We start from the raw sequence: 22,967 nt of genomic DNA on the forward strand, positions 1-22,967 counted from the left end.
AGATAGCGTATGTATGTGTTTGCGCGCGCGTCTGTAAACGTGGTGTGTGTGCGCGCGTGGCAGTGATTGTAATTGTGTTTGCCTGAGGATGTGTGTGTGTGTGTGTGTGTGTGTGAGAAATGTAATGGGGGGGGGGGTGATCAGACAGTTCACAGTTTAACCATCATCTGGTTAAATGCTCTACATGGCCAAAAGTATGTGGACAGCTGAAGACAGATTTGTCCATCACATAGAGACAGATAGAGACACGTGATTCATCACTCCAAACAAAATATTTCCTTTATTCCAAAGAGTTACAGAGCATCAAAGTCTGTGTAGAGGGGGGGGGGTCGGGGTGGATGGATGGGTCAACAAAACATCGGAGACGACTGTTTCCTGTTTCCTACCAACAGTCCACTTTGCTTTATTTTAAGCATGACCGTGACGATGAAGCCTCCTCAACCTCGGAGAAGTAGTCATTTTAACCCAAACCAGGATTCTTCCCTAAACCTAACCGCATCAATGTCACATCATCACACAGATTTATTCATCAGTGGTGATCGGGGCGTGAGATCAGAAAACACTTCTAGAGGGCTTGGCCAAACGACGTATTTTGTCATTTGATTTGTTGCCCACTCCGGCAGGCGCTGGTCATTTCACATTGTGATCCAATGCCGTGTTCACGTCATATTGTTACGACTAATGATGGACGGATGATACCGAAGCTCCAAAGCTTGTTTCACTCATTGTGAAGCGCACTGTTTTGAGATGTTGTGTCAAATTAAAATGAAGACGTCCAAAGGTTCAAATGTCGCTGGTGCAGTTTGACAATTTCCAAAGTGTTGCAGCTGAAGCATTTGTTTAAGTGATGCAAATGTTGGTGGGACAAGAAGAGAAGAGAATAATTGAACAAGAGTTCAACGAGAGCTAAATGCTAACGTCAGCATGCTGACATGCTCACAATGACTATGCTAACATGCTGATGCTAAGCTGGTGTAATGTTTACACCATGTCAACCGTTAACATTAGCTAATTAGAAATAAATACAGCTGAGGCTGATGGGAATGTCATTAGTTTTGCAGGTATTTTGTCATAAACTAATGTATTGGACAAAAAGAACATTTGACCTGATGGTGGCGCTAAAGGGAAAGTCAGAGGATCACCAAAGTCATTAGGATTCATCCTCTTGGAACCATGAAGGTCTGTACCAAATTTGGTGCCAATCCATTAAGTAGATGTTGAGGTATTTCACAGGATAAGTAAACACTTTGAACTGCTGGTGGCGCTAGAGGAAAGGTCAGGGAACCACCAAAGTCTTTAGGATTCATCCTCTTGGAACCATGAATGTATCTACAACATGTCATGAAACTCTAATAAGGTAATAAAAGTAATATTTTATTGAACGTCATTCTCCAATCGCATGAAATGAGCCCACAGTGGACACTGGGCTTAAACTACACCGGTACATTAATATTTTATGTCAACATAAATATTTTATATATAAGCTTTTTGGACAATGTATTTATTAGTAATCTTACTGCAGCACTTCTGGAAAAGATTATGGATTTGACAAATAACATACAGGCTTCTTGGACTTTTATTGTTCACGTATCTTTCCTAAAAATAAAACTTCAAACAGGAAGTATTTACACAGATACAACATTAAGGGTCCAAAACAATCAGATTTAACAAGCATTCCAGGTGATAGACCCCCTCCTGAACGTAGACAGTCTGTTCCACTTCCTGCTTGTAGAGTGTCAGAGGCCATCTTAACTAATTCTGCATCTTTTGGTTGGTGGAGGACTCAAACATGAAGCCAGGAAACAAAAACAGGTACAACGGATATAAAACTGATAGTTCCACCACAAATGTTGATTTACTATTTGTTTGTGTACGTATTAAACAAACAAGATACGACACGTTAATTAGTAAGATGTCATGTAACGGGTCAAACCTTTTAAATGTGTGAGAAAGAATCTGCAGATTTGAGATGTTTTGGTTTAGTACAGAGACAGCAACCCTGTGGTGCACCTGTGCTCAGGATCTCTGGTTTATTGATCATGCATTGATTGTTTCCTCCTCTGTCTGAATCTCCAACAGGTTACTGGAAGAATGTAAAACGGGAGCTGCTGAGACCCTGAAGCTCCGTCTCCTCCGCTGCCTCAGACAGCTATGTCCGACACAGGAACCTGTACTGCAGGAACACCTTGGGGTCAGTGTTCGTAGGTGGGACTGCCCACCGTGGTTGACCCTGCTCCTGGGTCCATGGTCTGGCTCTTCCTGTCCTCGCCACACTGCCCGCACCGCCTCTGCGGCCACCTGCCTGTTGATTGTGCGATCACATCACCGCTCTCTTTCCCTGCAGCTCGACCCACCGCAAAATGGCGAGGGGTTCAAAGCCTCAGAGCGTTTCCAGCTACTGTTTCCTCTCTCTGCTGATGCTTAAGAGCTGCTGGCTGCTAGGCTCTGCCACCCAGAAGCCCGCCGTGTTGGCGGACTCCCAGCAGCCCCAGCAGGAGTATGCCCACTCCATCCGGCTCGATGGTGACATCATCCTGGGCGGGTTGTTCCCCGTGCACGCTCGTGGTGAGAGAGGCGTTCCCTGCGGCGAACTGAAGAAGGAGAAGGGCATCCACCGGCTGGAGGCCATGCTGTTCGCCATCGACCTCATCAACAAGGACCCGGAGCTGCTGCCCAACGTGACGCTCGGGGCACGCATCCTGGACACGTGTTCGCGTGACACCTACGCCCTGGAGCAGTCGCTCACCTTCGTCCAGGCACTCATCGAGAGGGACGGCTCTGACGTCCGCTGCGCTAACGGAGACCCGCCCATCTTCGCCAAGCCGGATAAAGTGGTGGGCGTCATCGGGGCGTCGGCCAGCTCTGTGTCGATCATGGTGGCCAACATCCTGCGACTGTTCAAGGTAAGAGAACGCTGATGTGTTGTCACTAGCTGGGTGGATGCAGTGAAAAGAGCAGATCTGTAATGTCACCGTGACAGTTTTCTGTTTGATCGTCTCTGAGGCTCCTTCAGCTTCTGTTTGTTTAAGTTTTCTAAGCTGAACAGGAAGAGAATGTAGTTGAAGAGCTTTTCAGACGATTGTAATTGAAATTCCTCAAAAAAAAACAGGAACAGCAGCTTTAACCCAGAGAAGACAGACAGATGTGATGTACAGGAGACGGGTGTCAATATGAAGTGTTTTATCAGTGTGAGCGACTGCTGGCTGTTCTGACTGTCCGGATAAATCTCGTGTTCAGTGGATTCAAAAATCCTGAAGCTGCTCGAGTCAAACAGAAGAGAGACAAACAGGTTTTCTTTGCAGGTGTTGCTCAGACAACATAAGTGAATGCAAACATCTGTCTGCTGTCGTTCGTAGTAAAGCCCCGTGACCTTTGTCGGTTAACCCGTAACTCAGGAGACGTGATTGAGTTACAGAGCACTCATTTAAAAATTGTCAGTTAACCCTTTCAGTTCCAGGTCAAAAACTGCATTTTTAATGTGAATAGTTCCATTCAGGATGCATAAAGTCAACACATAGTTCACCAAATAACCAGCTGTTTCGTGTACGGCATCATGTCCCATCAGGGAGGATGAGACACCAGAAGTGATGCTCAAATGTTGCGTGGCTCAAGTAACAAGTTACAAACAAGTAGCTCATTTTGTTCACGAGGACCATATTTATTGATATGTTATTGACAGCAAAGATCGACCGATCGCTTCGTGTTCAAGCATCACTTGAACAGTGAGAGGGATGCTGGCGTTCAGCCGGGCCCGATGACATTTTCAATGCTGATGCCGCAATGACACCTGAGTCTCCGTACTTGGGACGAAACTAAATGTTTCACTACCTTATTTTGTCCAGTTTAAAGTCCCTCTCCAGCCAAAAAATGTGTTTTGCTTATTGTTACTTCACTTGGATGTTTGAGAGCTTCACTGTGCAGAATGATGTGTGTTTGTTTTCGTGTTCATCTGCTGAAGAAAGTTTCTCTTAAAGTTTCACTTTAAATCTCAGTTTAACACGTGTATGAGCAGCATTGATTTTCACAAATCACAAATTCACAACTAGATTGGAAACTAATTGTGGTCCGTATGAAACTCACACAAGTGGGATGTGGAAACTTGAAGCTTCCAGGTCACAGACTTGGACTTTTCAGTGAAGACAACTTGTGTCCCTGGACTTGGTGGGCGTGCTGTGATTGGAGCAGATGACCTGCTGGGGGCGTGGCTGAGGGTTGTGACTTCACAACCTTACAGATGTCCTGACGGCTCGTTTAAAGGCACAGTTTCTGTATACGGGCTGTGTGCGTTTCTCCGTGGACTGAGCGATATTTTCACAATATCTATATAGCACCAAGAGCTAATTTATGATAGAAAAAGACATGAAAATCTCACTTTCTACAATAATTTAAAACAGAGAGAGAAACAGATACGCCGATGGATTTGTTTTTTGTCTTCAACTCTCCTCACTTCTCTGTTCCTTGTGAACCATCATTTTAACTCCTCAGTCACATTTTGCATCTGTGAGGAAAAATATAGATTATTAGGCGATGAGAAGAATCTGAACTGTTTTTTAACATTTAACAGTTTGAATTAGAAGATCTGTAACATTGAATCTTCAAACCGAACGGACTACCTTGAATCACGCTGGTCTCCGACTGAATCAGTATCTTTTAGCAGTGGACGTCCTCACAGGTGAATGACAGTGTTGTCATCTCAGCTGTGATACACAGTTACTTCCTGGTTTGAAGGTCACTTAGTGGTGGAGGTCTTTAGTTCTTCATCAGAATCAGAAATATTGTATTGATCCCCGGGGGGAAATTATACAGTACCGGTGCTCCCATTCAAGAGTAGAAAGTAGCATGAATATAGAAATGAGAGTATGTACAAAAAAATGATATAAAGAATATACACATTTACAATATTTAAGTGAAAAATAAAAGTATGTATGCACTGTTGCGTATGAATAAATATATGTATTGCACTGAGGTAGTTTATGACAGGTGAAATAGGTCCAGATTTTCAGTCTGTTTATTCTGAGTTTCTGACACTCAGAGGGAGGAGTTGAGTGTTGAAGGTGTTCATTAGCTTCATCCTCTGAGCAGCATCCATAACGTTTTCAGACGGACGTTTCTCGCTGTGCGTTGACATAAAAAGTTGATCCCAGCTGTTGCCTTGTCTTCTTCTGCACATGCAGACAAACTGTATCTGGAGGCGGCGTGTTGCTGCGCACAGCAGCAAACAAATTCCTCTGCGTTAAATTAGTGATGAGCTGTATGATTCATGTGTATGTGTTAGAGCGCGGCCAGCTTAATGAGGACAGAAAGGCCCAACAACATCACTTATCTAAAATTAGCTGGAGATGGCCCTCGGGGGGCGGGGGGGGGGGGGGGGGGGGGGGGGGGTTCTGCCAGATTTTTGCTGATGCAGAGGTTTTCTCACCCATGCTGCCGCTCACCAGTGCTGTCACAACCTTCAGCTCCGACAGATAACAGGGACTGACTCCAGGAGTTGGTTTTTAGTCGGTAACATGTTCTCAGTTAAGGTAACATAATACAAAGTCCTTGAGCCATGTTTTTTGTGGCTGCACCGTCTCATCAAATTAAAATATTCTAGATGCAGGCATGCAAAGTCAAATGGGATTAAAAGGATGAAAGAAAACAGAACCTGTCTTGCGGGGGACAGTAGAGGAGGAGATATTCAGATCCTTAACTTAAAGAGTAACTTAACACCCGGCTGAAGAACAGTGTTTCACCGCCCTCTCAGGTTAAAGGTTTCAAGCCAGTTCTGCATTGAAAGTGTTATTAGATATGAACTCATGAATAACATTGACTCCAGCTACTGTCTGCTACTGGTTTTGGAAGTAACACTATTGTTGCATATTTTCACTTTGACAGCTATGGCGTGAGAAGCAAATTCCCAGCAGGCCCCTTTTTTAAGAGTTTTACTGTCATGGTTTTCCGCTGTGTATTACAGCCTGAAATAAATACCGTCCACACTGACGTCACAACAAATTGCTACTTTTTTTTACGAAAAGCGGAGCTTCAGGGAAATACAGCACGCCGCAAAACACACATATTTTATTTTATAACGAGGTAATCGTTAACGATGTCATCAGTGAGATGTGTCTCATCAGGGGATTGACTGATCAATCACATTGTACATTTGCATGGTGGCGTTTAATGAGAGCAGCAATGGCAACGTTGGGAAAACATTCAGGAGATATTCAGGAGACATTTAGGAGAAGGAAAAGTCGAGGAGAGGTACGAATAATCACAAATTTGTCTTGTTTGTACGTGAAAAGATTTACATAGAATTGTGTGGTTGCTTGTCTTTTGAGTGAGATATGACATTACTAGTACACTACATTACTCCATAATTGATATTGAATATAGTAGATAGTAAATATATTTTACTGACTTATCTCAACTACTGTGCTGACATGTCCTGGCTGTAAGAATAGATAAATCATCAGTTTCTGTCCCGTCTTGATTCGGAGGAGTTCTCTCCTCTCTCCTCAGAAACTTCACTGAGGGTGTCAGAGGTGAGATCCTCCATCTGAAACCGTGATATGCTCTCAGTGCATTTGCATAATGATTGCACATCCATTTCACACAGTAACACGCAGTCTGATCCTGGCCTGGTCTTCAGGAGGACTCTCTGCTGCGACAGTCGCTCACGCTGCTGCGTTATATTTCCATCTCTGCGTGGGAGAGACAGCAGCACAGAGTCTCTGTCTATGAGCTCGCCGCAGGCTCGGCCAAAAAACACGAAATAAAAAATGAAAGAGGTGAGAAAATAACAGAGGGAGGAATGAAAACAGAGGGAACCTTCCCACATCGTTTCATATAAACAGTCAGAGGGAGGAGGAGAGTCGAGCCTCAAACCACGGAGGAAGAAAAGTATCACTGTCAGTCAATATCATCTGTGACATTGTCTGGGACATCACGCTCCCAAACAACGTCTCAACAGCAACCACACAGTGAAGTAGGAGCTACAAGAGGCTAAAAAGCTCAGTAGATTTGCAGAGTTGGAAAGAATTATCTGCGTCTGTCCCTCTGAGTGACAACTTTACATACAAGTGGTCATGGGATTCATTATTGATGAAGATATATTGATTTAAGACAGTTTATCAGTTTACCATTTTGATTTTCAATACAAGACGCCCAACTGTTCAACCTGAGCACGTTTCTTCTTTAAACGGAGGTATGAGTTCACATCACCACATCACCTGCTCAGCCACAGCAGTCAGCTTAAATTAATGCAGTCTAATACAACAGTATTGTAGTTTGCGGTGCTCACAATCGATCGGTGTTTGTATTTTATATTTAGTCTTCCCTTATTGATATAAATCGGATGGACAAAATATTAGAAACACTTCTTTGCACTGTAACTGTAGCTGCCATACAATTTTAATCGACACCTCTCTGAAACAGCTTCAACAAAAACTGAACATTATAACCTCCATGAAGGCGGGAAACCTGGCCCATCAGCTGATTCAACTCATCCTCGGAGAGGTGATGGAGATCAGCAGAAGCCAAACAAAAAGTTTCCAGGTTGAGATAGAGAAATACTCAACTTACTGTGCGAGTCTGAGAGGCTTCAGAGGTCTCCAGAAATATTCACTTAGTTTTCACGCAGCTGATCTTTGTTCAGTCTGAAGGCGCGTGAAGGCTGGTTTTCACTCTCTGAAGTGTTAGCTGCCAGTATCACACCACTCTGTGCTAACTCCTGACAAATCACAAGCAGCAGATGGTTCATCTGAGGGTATAAACATTTCAGCTGTGGGACAAAAGAAAAGGAGAGGCAGTCAAAACCAGGTGTGTTGAGACTTGATTCCAGAGACTTGAAACTCAATCAAGACTTGTCTCGAAATTGTCTCCAATTACTTGAGTAATGTCTTAATTACTTGAGACTTGTCTCCGACCTGTCTCAAACGACTAGAGGCTTGTTTTAACTGGAGATTTACAGCTTAAATTAGACTGGTTTCAAATTACTTCAGAATTCTCTGCAGTGATGTGAGACTCTGACTTGACTCGGTTTTAAATAATGGGAAACGTGTCTTGATGACTTGCCTCACACTCAAACTTTTCTTGTAAATGGCCACTTCACTCCAGAGATATGAGACTTTACAGGAGAAACAACATTACGGTGTCAAACAATTTGTAACTTGACGTGGACTCATAACATTACTTGAGACTTTAGACTTGATTTAGATTTATTTATAATCACTTGAGACTTCCCTTTCATGACTTGAGACTTGAGTCAAGTGCCTTTAGCTTTATCTCAGACTAATCTCATATGACAAATGACTTGAGATTTGACTTGGACTTGTCATAAATGTCGAGAGACGTATCTCAAATGACCTGACACTCCTCTTGAATGTCTTGAGACTTAGTGATGGATCACCATCCTGACCTAAACTTAATCATACCCGTCAACCACTGGCAGGTGATGTCACTGCAAGTTAGCCTCCCACAGCCAATCACAGACAGATAATCAGACCTGTATGTCTCATTAACCGACCAGTGTGACCTGAACACCAGCAGCATCGCGTCCAAACAGCAACCTCGTCTAATACTAACATCCTAAATGAATGTGAGGGTGAAGCTTCTTCACCTTCTATAAAAATGAATGCAAGCTGGAGGCGTCCGCCAGCTGATCCGTCTCAATTACCTGATTGCTCTATTGTTGGCTAACAAATGTAATTTCTCTCCGAAAGGAAAAAAAAGACAGAGGAGAGGGTGGATAATGGAATTTAATTGAGGGGAATTTGCACATTGTAGCGGCAATTCATTAGTGGATCTGATAATAACGACCTCGTTAAGCTGTCTGAAGCCATCATCCTCATTGTTTTTTTTTGTCATTGTTAATAAAGCTTTTTGTGATTTATGCTCATTCTGATGGCCCCAATTTGTCATCCATCCAGTTTTCAATAATCCGTTCTCTTTTTGAAAACTGTCAGACTATAACCAAACATCTTAGTAACACAATTTAATAAGGCTGTGAGAACATGATGTAAGCGATAAGTAAAAACGCTAAAATAAATAAAATGAAATAAAATAAAATGCTAAAAAAAAACAACAGGTAAACGCAGTGGGAAATGTTTCAAAAGTTCACCAATTCAGGAAATATGCTTCTTTGATTTCTTTCTCAGAGTGAGATGAGACTTGACGTGGGCTTGTCTCCAGCGACTTGAGACTGAACTCAGACCGGTATCAAATGACACGAAACTCGACTCAGATCTGCCATAAATGACTTGAGACTTGTCTCCACTCACTTGAGACTTGCCAAGGGCTTATCTCAAATGATTTGAGATTTGACTTGGAATGGTCTCAAATGATGAGAAACTTGACTCGGACTTGTCTTCAAAGAGTTGAGACTCGACAGAACTGTCTCAGATGACTTGAGGTTCGACTCAAATCACTTCAGACTTGTCTTGGATTTGTCATTAATGACGTGAGATTTGACTCGTGTCAAATGATGAGAAACTTGTCTTAAACAACTTGAGACTTGACTCAGACTTGTCTCAAATAACTTGACTTGTCGCCCCTGACACGAGTCTTGACTTGGACCTGGCAGACTTTATGATAACAGTTCTAATTAGAGCTGAAACGAAAGCTGATTAATTGATTAGTTTATCAGCAGAAAATGTGTCCACAGGTTTATAGTTTAAGTCAGTGATTCATAGAAAAAAACCTTCTCAGGTGAAAAGCTGCGTTTCTCTGTTTCATATGATTTCAAACTAAATATCTTTGAGTTTTGGACTGTTGGTAGAACCGCTCGTAGCTGTAATATATTCAGACCTTTACAGTGTCGGAGTGAAGGCGTTCCGCTTGCTCTCGGTTCATCTCGTCCGTTTATTTCTGTGTTGCGAATAAAAAGGTCGTCATTCTGCCACCAGATAAGAAATCTGATCCATGTGGGAATAAAAAGCCCTGAGTGGAGCTCAGATAATTCTCTGAAACTTCAGACTTCTGTGGAGTCGGTGGGCGGTCAGCGTGGCCTCTGCAAATCATCTTCAGCTGAGCGGTGATAAAGGTCAGAGGTCAGACTCCATTCATCACAGAGTACAATGGGGATTCATATCATGTTATTACAAACACAAGAAATTGTAACCTTTTTGATTGCAGATGAGATGAAACAGGAAGTGTGTTTACTGTCTCTTTTGAAAGATGTTCCTCCATCTTATCGTCATGGGGTGGACAAAATAAAAGGAACATCGTAAAACAGGGTTTTGGCCTGTTAACAGGTGTCAGCTCTCTCCTGAACTCAGCATGTAGAGTCTTGTGCTCTGTTTCCAAAACCACAAACAGAGCAGTTATTAGATAAAAGGCCTGCATATAGTAATGGAAAATGCTCTTTGGATTGCCTGACAGGTGTTTCATATATGACGATGCCTTTAGCCTGATCCAAAGTCCTCAAACATAAACAACAAAACACGTCACCTGTCAACATGGCGGTTTGCTGATGTGCCTCCTCTCTGGTTATGTTTAAAAACTAGTTGCCAGTGTTGACGTTTGGTAGGAGACGGATGTGAACAGCTGTCTCTGATGTCAAAGTCAGATTATGCTTCCTCGTCCTCCGGCCCATGACCCGGATGTCGATCGAGGTCTGCCATCATCAAGGATGTTCCTGTCTTTAAATGTGTGTCGGAGGAGTGAGGAGGCTCCGGGAGCGAGGAACCCCAGGTGTATCCTATGTGGATGTTTTTTTACCAGACGGCAACACCCCTTCAATTGAAATCCGTGTATTTAGTTAGCTGATCTGATGTGACAGTAAAAGAACGGCCAGGCTGCTGCGTAAAACGGCTTCACTGTAATATTAATAACATTGTATGATTGTATTACTGTAGATTAGAAAACAACATGTGGAAGCAGGAATAAAAGCACCTACGGCGGCTCTATAGTGATCAATGTTCATTCATAAAATAAGAAATATGTGTTTAAGAAACTTTGTCTACTTTTTCTTCATGAGCCAAAATGCCTCTCTTCTTCTTTTCTTATATTTTAGATTTTTTAAGTTCATCCATTCATGGCTAATTCAGGAAAAATAAACAGCCGCACAGTCAGTCACAGGTATCATTATTTTGTTGGCTGTTTTTGTTGCTCCCTCATGTCCATTCTGTTCTTTCAGTAATAAATGTATCTTAATTATTTATAAATTGTGACATATATTTTTATTAAAAAGCTCTAACTATCAGTGTAGCTCCAGATGTGGAGATAGAGGAAGGATCACACGTCCTCTCTCTATAGATTTGGAGCTATATAAATGAAATTGAATTGAAACGTCTCCGGCTCTCAGCTTGTTTTATCGGCGGCACCAGTTGCCTCTCGTGCTCCTCCACCCTCGGCAGCTTGTTTTTTTTTTTCTCGGGTTGCAGTGGTTTCCCACAGATCTCACCGCCCGGCCCGCTGCGGTGAATCTAAGCGTCACTAACAGACGGAGGGAGACTTCTCAGCTCCTGATTGGTGGATTGGTGGACGGGAGCCCTACAGGCGCCCGCTTACGTAACGAGAATAATTGTGACCCCCCCCCCCCCCCCTCCCTCCTCCTCTGTCTCCTCAGACTGTTATTTTGGATTTGGTTCAGGACACGCTCAAGGAAACCCTCCGCTGTGAGTCACAGTATCTACAGGGCAGAGATGTTGACTTTTGAACTTACTGCTCAGAGGTGGTTTAACCCTGTGTAACCTTTGACCCTGTCTCACTGTGTGATGTAAGAGTCTTGATGGGTGCCATTGATTGCAGCAGTTTGAAATACTAGTTAAATGTTTCACCCTCTTGAATCCTAATTTACTTCTTCACATCCAAGTGAAGAAGTTTTATTTCTTAAACCTGCAATAACTGATCTTTTTGCCCCTCGAGGGCGTCACCTCCGACCTCCTCCCTACGCGGCAGTCGCTAAAGGGCTTTGTCACTTTAACGTTTAGTGTTGTTTTGGGGTGAAACGACTGATACTGTTGTTCCTCTTGGGAGGATTGTCTCTCTTTAGAAAGACAGGACACGTATCTGGGATGTCTGTTCTAGTGACCAGAGACAGAATGTGAAAGATCCTTTGAAAGTCTTTAAAGCCAGTCTGTGCGGCTCTGAATGTAACAGCCTCCCTTAACTGAAGACACCCAGCAAACTCTCAACTCATCAGATTATGTCGATTTCACGTCCAACACACGGTCAATAATAATAAGAACATAACATCATTAATTATTGATTATCTTTCTAGAGGACATACGCATCACCTCTCACACTCTTGTCCAGTTTTAATGTAGATGTTTAGACATCTTTTGACCTACAAATCATCGAAACCTGACTTCTCTCCATCGCCTCGTCCTCTTCCTCGTCTTAATTTCAGAGGAGAATCTCGACTCCTCCTCCTCCTCCTCCTCCTGTGGGAGTTGAACATGCTTTGTTTCTCGTCCTTGTGAATGTCAAAGCTACCGCGGCTCACTCATCACCACCAACCGATCCATCTCCGACCGCCTCCCCCCTGCCTCATCGGCCCGCTCTGTGTGAGTTTACAGTCAGTGGAGATGTTCCTACAGTGGATTCTGTCAGTCACTGAGTGTCTGTGCTGCGGGATAAACAGATGATAAAACAACGCAGCTTTGTCAGTGTCTGATTTGTTAAAGGACAGCTCCAAGGTGTTCTTGATCCATAAGCTGCTCTCCATCATTCTCATGGCTTTCCAGATTGTTAGCCATGCTAGCAGGATGGCTGAGGGATAGTGATGCCAGTCTGTCCACCACTTTGGTCCAGACTGAAATATCTCAACAATTAGTTTACAAATTTCCATGAAATGTTGTGCAGACATTTATGGCCCCCCAGAGGATGAATCCTAAAGACACTGGTGACTTTTCCTGTCACCATGGGGTTGATAACTATGAAGATTGAGACATTTATGTTCCCCTCAGGATCAATTGTAATCACATTAGTGATTCCCTAACTTAACATTTAGCGCCTTCATCGTAGTCATAAATCTTTCCCAATCCTTTGGTTTATGACCAAATACCTGCAAACTAATAACATTCCAATCGACTTTAGCTGATTAGCAATCTGCAAATGTTAACAAATGTTGATGTTACAGAGCTGAAAAATTGCCGTCTCCTTCTGTATGTTTTGGGGGAAATTATAATATTCTCTGGCTAAGACACAAGATGGAGCATCAATCAAGATAATGAAAGGGGCGGTTTTATTATCCGTCTCTATCAGTAGGGCTAGACTTCCATAATTATGGAAAGCCTGATAACAAATGTCATCATAATGTGCTATTAGGCTGATAAGTATGTACTTTATAAATGCAGTAAATTGAGTTGAAGAAACCTTTTTGTGCCCCAACTGTTGAAACCACATAATGTTTCTTTTCTTTAGCCACGCCAGCAGCATGGCTTTACAGATGTTAATGTGAAATATTCAGACTTATAAAACAGGAATGCTTTGAGTCACACTGTATATTTGAATATTTGACCTTAAGAATCTGCTGGAGATGTTCCTGAAAACCCTCAGATGAGGAAAACATTGGGAAGAAAGCATTAGTCTGAGCCATAAGGACAAAAACAATCAAATCCCCTCCAACAGTTGGTGTAAATGTGGCCTATAACTCCTCCTGCAGCAGTTCGGAGGTGGGGTGCCTTGCTCAGTTTTTGGGGTGGTTGTTTTTTTTGTCGTCCTCTTTGCTCCCTGATTTTTCAGGTCAGCCCGAGGCGCCGCTCTCGTCCCGCCCTTCCTCTCTGACATGTTGTGAATGCGTGTTGAGTCACAGCGTGAAGCGGCGCTGACGAGCGCAGACGGTAACCTGACATTTATTTGGCTGCAGATGGAATCATGTTTTGCATGAATGAGTCGTCGGAGGAGGAGCTGTCGTTTCGGGAGGCTCGCTCATAAGTGGAGGAGCCGCCTTCTTCGTCTTCTTCATCTTCTTCTTCTGTCTCTGTGCGCACTTCATGCTTCATTTGCGTTTCCTCCACACTCCCGCGCTCGTCGCTGCTGCTCGGCCGTCACGTCTCTGAGTGTTTCGGCATCTCGAGCTGCTGTGGGAGACGCTTTCTGTTCTGCATCCAAGAGCTGCCAGTTGATATTTTCACTATCTGTTAATGTGCTGATTATTTCTTCGATTAACTGATTAATCGTTCTGTCTGTAAAATGTCAGAAAATATGGGACCTGATATGCAGATGTCTTGTTTTCCATCTCACAGTTCAAAGAGTTTCAGTTTACAATCGTGTAAAAGAGAAAATCTGTAAATCCTCACCTTGGAGAAACTGCAACCAGACGATGACTGGTGTTTTTGACTGATAGATTAATCGATTTAAACTTAATTAATCAACTCTCATTAATTCTATGTCAACTAATGATTTCAGAACTGGTCAGAAGCAGAATCTCCCAGGCAGCACATATTATAATGTCCTAATTTTAACCCAGTTTCATTCATTTTTAACAGTCTGTCTGAAAAATGCCATTTTAGTGAATGTTTGGAAGACATGTGGCTCGTGAAATTTTGGTCCAGTATTTATTTCTGTAACTACGAGGCGAAAGAATCGGTCATAAGCCGCGCTCACGTTCACTTCTCCCATTGGTTTTGTTAGCATGCTAATATGCTAAACTACGATGATGGGCATGGTATAACCATTATATCTGCTTAACATCATCATGTTAGCGGCATGTTTGAGGCTCAGGTCCCTGCTGGTTTTTGGAAGAAGAATCAGACTTCTTCCTGATGTTTGTGGCTTCACACTGCAGACTGAAAAACAAGAACTAATGACAGTCTGACAGCAGCAGATTAACATTTTAAAGCTGAAGTGCGCAGCAGCAGGTTTGAATCACTTTACAGGACGTCAGGATTCATGTGCCTTCACCAAACAAGACTTGTCTGCTGGTTAAATCCCAAACCTGGACCGAAGCTGCCCCCCCCCTCCTCTGTCTGTTTTTTGGCAGGAGCTCTTGAGGTTTGTCAAATAGACTTTTCTTTGTCTGTGATTCTCTGTTATTTAAAATGCTTCGGGGAAAGAGAAGACAAAGTAATTCAACAACAGAGACAAAAACCTTTTAACAGCATTTTTCCAGGCCGCCAAACAAATCACCGCTCGCGCCGCCGCGCCTCCGGCTTTCAGCTAAATGGTTTTCTTCCTGTGCGGAGGAGGCTATTACCTGGACGAGACCTTCAGTGATGGTTTAATCACAGTGCCCCCCCCTTTTTTCTCCAGACCGTTTCTAACATCGAATCCTGCTAATTATCCTGTTTTTTCTTTTTCTGTTCATCAAAGTATGATGAACCCCGGGAAGAAACGGTATATTGTGGCTGTTTACATTCATATCTATGTAAATGCAACCTTTAATCTATACGTTTCGAGGGATATTCCTGTTTTTCCAGAGTTCTCTGGATTTATTCTGGACCTTCCGTGGCGATCTTTTATAACTGACTTATTGTTATACTGGACTTTTCAGGAGTATATTTGGCAATTGAGTCTGATTATCAGGTTACAATATTGTTGTATTGGATTTAATTACATTTTTCAAGTTTATTCTGGACTTTTTATTTTGATTCCAGACTTTTAAACGTGATTGAGGATGTTTCAGGATTATTTTACCTTCCAGGGACAGACGTGGTGGACCTGTTGGAGTTTGGGATTTGGGACTTTTTATTCATTTAATTTAAAATGTCAGGGTCACTTTTCAGGTGTATTCTTATCAGATTTATTCCCATATTTTCGGGATTATCCCTGGCCTTTCAGTTTTACAAATTCAATGTGATTCTGAACCTTCTTGACTTTTTCATGCCTATCCTGGACTTCATAGTTGTATCCCGGACTTTTCAAGCTTTTTTTTGACTTTCCATGGTCGTTCTTAATTTTCCTTTTCATTAATATATTCTCAGGATTACTTTGGAACCAGACTTTTCAGGATTAGCCTTCGTTTTTTTCTTGACTTTGAGTTATTTGAGACTTCTCAAGGTTATTCTGGAAATTCAGGGCTATTAAACAGGTTTATTCTCGAGGTTTCACGATTACGTCTGACTTTTTAGGTTTATTTTGGACTTTTCATGGTTTCCTCTGAACTTTCAGCCACTTTCTTCCAGTCAAATCAGAGATTTTCTTTTTTGTTTTTGATCCATAATATCATTTGTTTTTGATTCAGTGTTTCTGTCTTACACACAGTTGTTCCTGCGAGACTCGGATGAGATTAAATATAAATCTGTGAGCATGAATGAACAAAGTCAAATATCTGAGGGCTTCCTTCACTTCAGAGGTTCCTTCAGTTCATCTGATACATTCAAGCGGTTAAAGAGGAAGATAAACTCCACTGTGATGATCTGTGACTTTAATAAAGACATCCTGACACAACGCGACACAAACATTTACTGTTTACTTTTGAATGATCTGAATCCACACAACAAACACACATTAATCCATCCAGACGTGTTCATCCACCTGCAGTGACTCAGCCCAGAACAAAACAGCTACTCTGACAGAGCTGATTGAGTCTTTTCATGACTCTTATGAGCCTGACGAGAAAAAAACAGAATGTGATTTCTGGTTCCACCAGTTTTGATTAAGTCTCAAGCCTTTCGTTTTATGTCTCGTCTACAGTTTTAATACGCAGATATTTTGTTGTCGGTTTTATGCGTCTTTACAGAAGTTTTATGTTGCTGATTTAAAACCTGGTCTGGATTTATTTGGTCTTGAACGCAGCACACCAGTCACAGTCTGCACGTGTGTACTGGACTGAGTTGTTACAAACATGAATCCTGATGTTTCCTGCTGCAGGCTGCAGATGGTCGCAGGACGCCGGGTCAAAATGAAAACGCGTTGCGTCGTTTCTCTCCGAGCCTCGGGATGATGATGTCACAGCATGTCGTCGCTAACGTTGTTCTTCCAGATTATCATCAACCGGCTCCTCAGATCGTCTCTTCACGTCCCTCTGCGGCAGGCGAGCGTCGCCGTGACATTTTGGGGTTAAGCTGTGGGAGGGTGGCGCTCCCCGCTTGCCAAAGGACGTGATGCTCGCTGACAGGCGTCTGCCGACACTGAGCCGTCGCTCAGCCGCCATGTCGAGTTCAGCGGAAGCTCGCTGCTCTTGAAGTGGACCGCCTGGTGGACGGAGACACGACCCCTGCCTGCTGCTTTGGTCCTCAGGGGGCAGTTGGAGATTACAGGTTTTAGATGTTTTACTGAGGCAAAAGTATTTGATTCAACCCTTTAATCAGTACAGTGATGAGACGGAGCTATATAAGACTTTTCAGGGTTATTTTTTAGGAATTGAGGGTTTATTCTGGACTTTCCAGGGTTATCCCTGACTTTTCAAGTTTATTCCAGACTCTCAGGCTTACTATTTCAAAGTGATTTCAAGGCTGTGCGTATTCTGGATTTAGTTAGTCTAGTTTTTTTCATTGGCATTATTATGTTCTCAGGATTAGTTTTGGACATTTACTTTTTTAACAAAATGTTTGAACCCTGAAACTCTTAAGTTTTCGGGTGAAGTCTGGTCCAGCAGCACATATTCTAGCTAAAACAGTGTGATGAAATGCTCTTCTATTGGTTAGAAGGGTTCAAAATGTCCTCTCTTTACAAAAGTCCCCTCTCTTAAGAACATAAATATATAAAAAATATGACATTTTACCGCGGGTTGACTTTGAATTCGATGTTAATTGTTGTTTTTAAATGTCTCGGTGATGAGGATTTACTGCTGATCGCAGGTCAGATCTGTTCTCTGTCCCATCATCCTCTGCAGCGCTCCCTCAGCGCTGATGCTCATTGGTCCTGACAGCTCCCCGCTGCTGATTGGTCTACTGACCGTACTCCCCCCTCCTCGGGGCGATCCTACCGCCTGACTGCAGATCAGCTGAAAACCTGCTGCCTGTCATCGCACTGTCACTGTCACACAGAGGGAGACAGTGAACGTACCAACGGTTCACATTCAGTCGACTCGTTTTCAAAATCACATTAGAACAGTCACACTTTTGACGAATTAACGGCAATCAGGAACCCGGGTGTTTAAAGTACCTTCGTTGCCTCCACGAGCTGTTTGTCGCAATCACTGCTGCAGCTCCAGCCGCTGACCGTGTTGATGAGCAGCCAAATCAGCAGCCAGACAACAAAAACTCACTTCCTGTCCTTTTGACAACACCTTTCACCTCACTCAGTGTCTTTGCCTCACAGTTTGAAAACTTCTGGTGGGTTTCACCGGTGAGTTAACTGCTAACAGAGCCTGGTGTATCCGTACTGTTGCTATGGTTACCTGCTGATGGCTAAACTGCTGACCTGAACAACACGTATATGATTTTTAACAAACACCGAACAGCCAGTCAGAGAGCAGGATTTCCTGTGACTGCAGCGTAACTGGAGATAATCAAGATAATGAAATCGTTAGCTTGGTATCAGAGTTTTAACTGTATTAATAAATATGAGCTTCACAAAAATGTAAAAAACTATCAGTAACACTTCTGTATGGTGTTACAGTTTAACAACAGTCTGACTGTTTTGGCAGATTTTTGTTTGTATCCGAAAGGTTTCTGAAACCAAAAGCAGAAAAGAGTTCATGTCAGTGTGTTGCTAAAGGGCACTTTACCTGTGCACGATGTCACTTCCTGCTTCAGCTCCTACACCTTCTAACATGTGAGTCACACTAACAGTCTGCAGAGATCAAGCAGCTTTTTCGTGGCCTTTTCCTTCAAACTGACCTCTGACCTGCGCTCCGCCGCCGCTCATTTGAAACACATCATTAAGAGAAGAAGCCGAGACGAGAACGGGCCGCCGCTTTCCTTCAACGCGCTAAATGACGAGCCAAATATAAAGAGCGGAGCGCTGGCATTTCAATGGCATTTCAGTTTGTCCTCTGTGATAAAAACACTTTTGTACCCTCAGCAAAACCTGCAGACTGACTCAGATCAGGTTTACTCATCAGAGACAATAAATGTCTTCATTCCTGAAGTCTGTCAGATGCAAAAAACTGCACACATGCAACAGGATGCGACAGACAACGTGTGCATTTAGCCAGAGAATTTAAACTGCCTGCTGGGGAGTCAGACAGCCGCTAAAAGAGGTCTTTAGTAAAGTTTAAATGTATTTAATGTGGCATTTTCACATTCTTTGCTTTTGGCGTCTGTCAAAACACCAACCAACCGTGTCTGCTAGAAATGATATTTAAATACTACTACCACTTTGTAATGAAATCCGATTAGATCCTAATGAGAAAATGTTTTTTTATAAACGTACCTGCAAAATTATTTCCCTTTTCTGCTACTTTGTACTTCAACTCCGCTGCATTTATTTGATTGAGATCCTAATTAATAATACTAAATGTAATAAATGTGAGCTATTATCACAGGTTAAGATGAGGCTACATGGCCGTATACACTGTAAAGTAATTTAAATCATCTCCACCGTAACCAGCTGAAACAGTAAGTAATGTACATTAATACATTCTGCATAATGAGTACTTTTACTTTTGGTACTGTAAGTATATTTTGATGATAATACTTTTGTACTTTTTCACTTTTAAGTAGAAGATCTGAGTACTTCTACCACCACAGACATTTTTTAAGATGTTCGACACCTTGATCTCTTGTGTACAACAGCTACTAAATATATGCCAGTAAAAAAAGGGGGAAAACACAAGTTTCAACTCTTTTCATTAACTGATGGTTGTATTATGCGGCAGCCCCCTCAGCACTCCCACACACTGACAACATGGGCAGCCATTTTGCAGCCTCCTCCTGTATTATGTTCCACTTCAGCTTTGTTGTGTTTGGTCTATAGGAGGTGTGAAGCTGTGAGTCGTGTTCAACTCAAACATCCTTTAAAATCAGTACAGTGGGAGGTCAGGCAGGTCGGCTCAGTGGAATGTGAAACAGAGCTGCTGAAGAGACAAATAAAGTGCTCGTTATATGTGAAATAAAGAACCTCATCCATCCAACTTCTCTTCCCTTATTTGTTTTTTCCAACTAAATCATTCATGATCGATCGCGATGAAGCTGATCTTTCTGCCAGACTTCGGCCAGTTTTTTTAGACACCAACAGAGAAATAATCAGGTGGGTTCCTCTTGGTGTCGTGTTCCTCTGGAGAGACCGTTTCTGTTTGTTTGCGTCGTTGTTTTTGGTGATTAAACTGATTTATGACTCTGAGCAGAACCTGCAGAAACCGTTCAGAAGCCTGATGGTGTTTTGCAGTTGTGGAGTTCTGCAGTTTGATAAAGGAAAGATAAATGTGAATTAAAATCTCAAAATGAGTTCAGATCTCCCATCAAGAAGAAGCTCCCAGACACACTTTGTAATTCAAAATATTGTCTTTTTGTTAAATGTGTTTACTTACTTTATTTATTGAATTGAATCTATTTAATTCATAATTATTTTTCTATTTTTATCATTTAAATAAATTTTTCTCATTCAGTTATTCCTTTTTTCATTTAATTCTGATTATATTCCAGATTTCCGATTCTACAATAAACGCCAATTATTATTATTTTTTTATCATATTTTATTTATTTGGTAATTTTTTTTTAAATTCAAATGAGATTTTTGATTTTCTTTAAATGTTATTTCTGATGACAGCTGTGGGGATTGTATACTGACAGACCACAAATTTGATCAAACCACACTTATTACAGTCCTGAGGAAGCTTCTGCGTCTTAACTCTCAATGAATTTGATTGTTGCTCCTTTAGTCATTAATATTTAATGTCACTGAGAAATACTTCAGATTTTAAATGGAGTTTTCAGGGGCTGTAAGTAAATGAAAGCTGTAAGTTGTTCAGTTTTCTTTGGTACACTAGCAGCGTGATAAAAACATATTGTTTCTATGATTTTTCAGTCAGTTTTCTGTGTAAAGTGGGAGCTTGTCTTCAGTTACTTCTGTCTGCACTTGCGTCATATCTACCAGTCACATTAGGGCAGCGAATATTATCATTCATTCTTTAATTAATTAAACTCCCATCTAGCCCCAGCAAGAAAATGTCAGTAGTTACCCACAACCGCAGAGCAGTAATTATAACCGAGGTGAAGCCTGGTCGTGTGAAACCCTCCTGCCTCTCCAGCTCCTCAGCTGACGGGCGATCACTGAGCGTCTGACTCCTCATGATGGATTTCATAATGACTTCAAAGGCCAAACTGACACTTCTGTAGATCAGCGATCCCACCGTACGATAAACGTGACCCACTCGTTTCCCTCTTCTCTCTTCCCGTGTCTCCGCTTTTATTCGTCAGGATTTACTGCAGGGCAGCATCACTTTCTGTTTGGCCATCAAACCATTCCCTGATAATTACAAAATGATGGAGGATGGAGAGTCCACTTCATAGATCCCCGGTGGAGGAGAAGCCCAGCTTTAGAAAACCATCGAGCTGGCCAAAAAATATCAGCAGGACAGAAAGTGGCCTATAAATCCTGTTAAAGTGCTTCCCAGGAGGCGACGGGATGTTGGATCAGATGGAGGCCGACTGCAGGAGGACAGAGACTGGCCTAACAGGGCCTCAGTGTGTTGTAATATACGAGAGATGGACCAGACTCAGACTGGAAGATGAACTGTGAAGAACAAATCTGGTGTTGTGTTGGACCATAATGTCAAACGGAGAGTTTATTATTCGGAGGAAATAAAATATGAATTATTCTTCTCCAGGACAGAGACATGGTTCACAAGCAACTGATGCTACAAATACGTCCTTCGAACTCATTGTCCCGTCAACGACCAAGCTAACGTGCTTGCTAATGACAGTTAGCACATGGTTAGCAAGCTCAGAGAGCTTTTTTCCCCACTTCAATAAAAACCTTTATTGAATGAAATGTTGTACATTCCTGAGAACAAAATGCCAGAGGGAGTAAACAGCCTCTGAACTCCTTTGTGCTTCCTCTGATGGATTTCTCTGTGATTGTCGAATCACTTATTGATTCAAAGGGAAAAACCTGATGTTTCCTGTCAATTAAATCACTGAAGACATTTCTGAAAACATCAGACTCCACTGAAGCTTCAGGAAACATTCGGAAATGTGGGAATAAATGGCCAGCATGATCATGGTATCACCGCGTCTACATTTTGATCGATGTGAAGAAGAGACGTACAACTAATCCAGACTGAAATCTAACATACATCAGTGTTTTAGGGGAAGTTTTCCTGCAACTCCTCTTTACTTTAAAATGTTAACCACCTAACACCAACACTTTTCCTTGTTTCTCTCTAAAAGGTGCTAATTTCCTTCCTCTGTAAATCCCCCACTCGTGCTGAAATCCAGCGCTCACCCACACATAATGAGCCTCTGCTCTCGCCTCACAGTCGCCCCCCAAAAACCCCACAATTAAATCTGCCTGTGGTTGGAGCCTATTGTTATTTAAAGAATGGTCAGTAATTAGCCGCATTGAGCCGAGCTCTCAGAGGAACTGCCTGTTTCCTTTGGAGACCGGGCCGCGTCTCACTGCTGGAGATATCGAGCTGAACACGGTGGAAAGTAAAATCCTAATCTTCACTCCCCAGTAAATGAGGAGGACGAGCACAAGCTTCACAGGCATCATGATGATCATGATGATGAAGATCAGGACAGTTTTAGGGCTCAAGCTAACGATTTATTTCGATTAATCTGCTGATTGTTTTTTCTCAATTAATCGATTGATACTTATGTTAACCTAGTTTAACATAGGAATTATCGGACGACACAGACACTTTACTTTCCGATGAGTGAAAAAGTGATTAATCGGCTGAACATTGCAGCTCTGGACAGTTTGAAACATCTTTGCCAACAAAAACAAAAACAGCCTTCAGTATAAACAAAAGAGTTTGTAATGACAGGTGTCTCACAGCTAACTGACTCCAAGGCAACATTTTACTTCCTGTTTATATCTCTCAAAGCAGTATGGGAGCCGTAGTTCCAAAACTTAGAGCATGGTCATCCCCCAAATGGAAGTAAGACAGGAACAATCAGTCAAGAAAATACTTGGCAGACTTATCAATAATGAAAATAATCATTCGTTAATAGTTTTCTCTGTAGTTGAGACAAACTATTCATAGTAGGTAATAG

At 42.2% G+C, this 22,967-nt stretch overlaps 1 protein-coding gene across 1 annotated transcript in view; it reads left to right on the top strand.

Moving 5' to 3' along the window:
* The first annotated feature begins 2,360 nt into the window (after positions 1-2,360).
* LOC139287168 (metabotropic glutamate receptor 8-like) overlaps positions 2,361-22,967 on the top strand; it is a 104,295-nt gene continuing 83,688 nt past the window's right edge. Inside the window, exon 1 of the mRNA XM_070908164.1 lies at positions 2,361-2,903. Coding sequence (XP_070764265.1) covers positions 2,361-2,903 — 543 coding nt within the window. The remainder of the gene's footprint in view (positions 2,904-22,967) is intronic.

Source organism: Enoplosus armatus, chromosome 6 (genome assembly GCF_043641665.1).
Source record: "Enoplosus armatus isolate fEnoArm2 chromosome 6, fEnoArm2.hap1, whole genome shotgun sequence".
In the NCBI taxonomy this organism is placed as follows: domain Eukaryota; kingdom Metazoa; phylum Chordata; class Actinopteri; order Centrarchiformes; family Enoplosidae; genus Enoplosus; species Enoplosus armatus.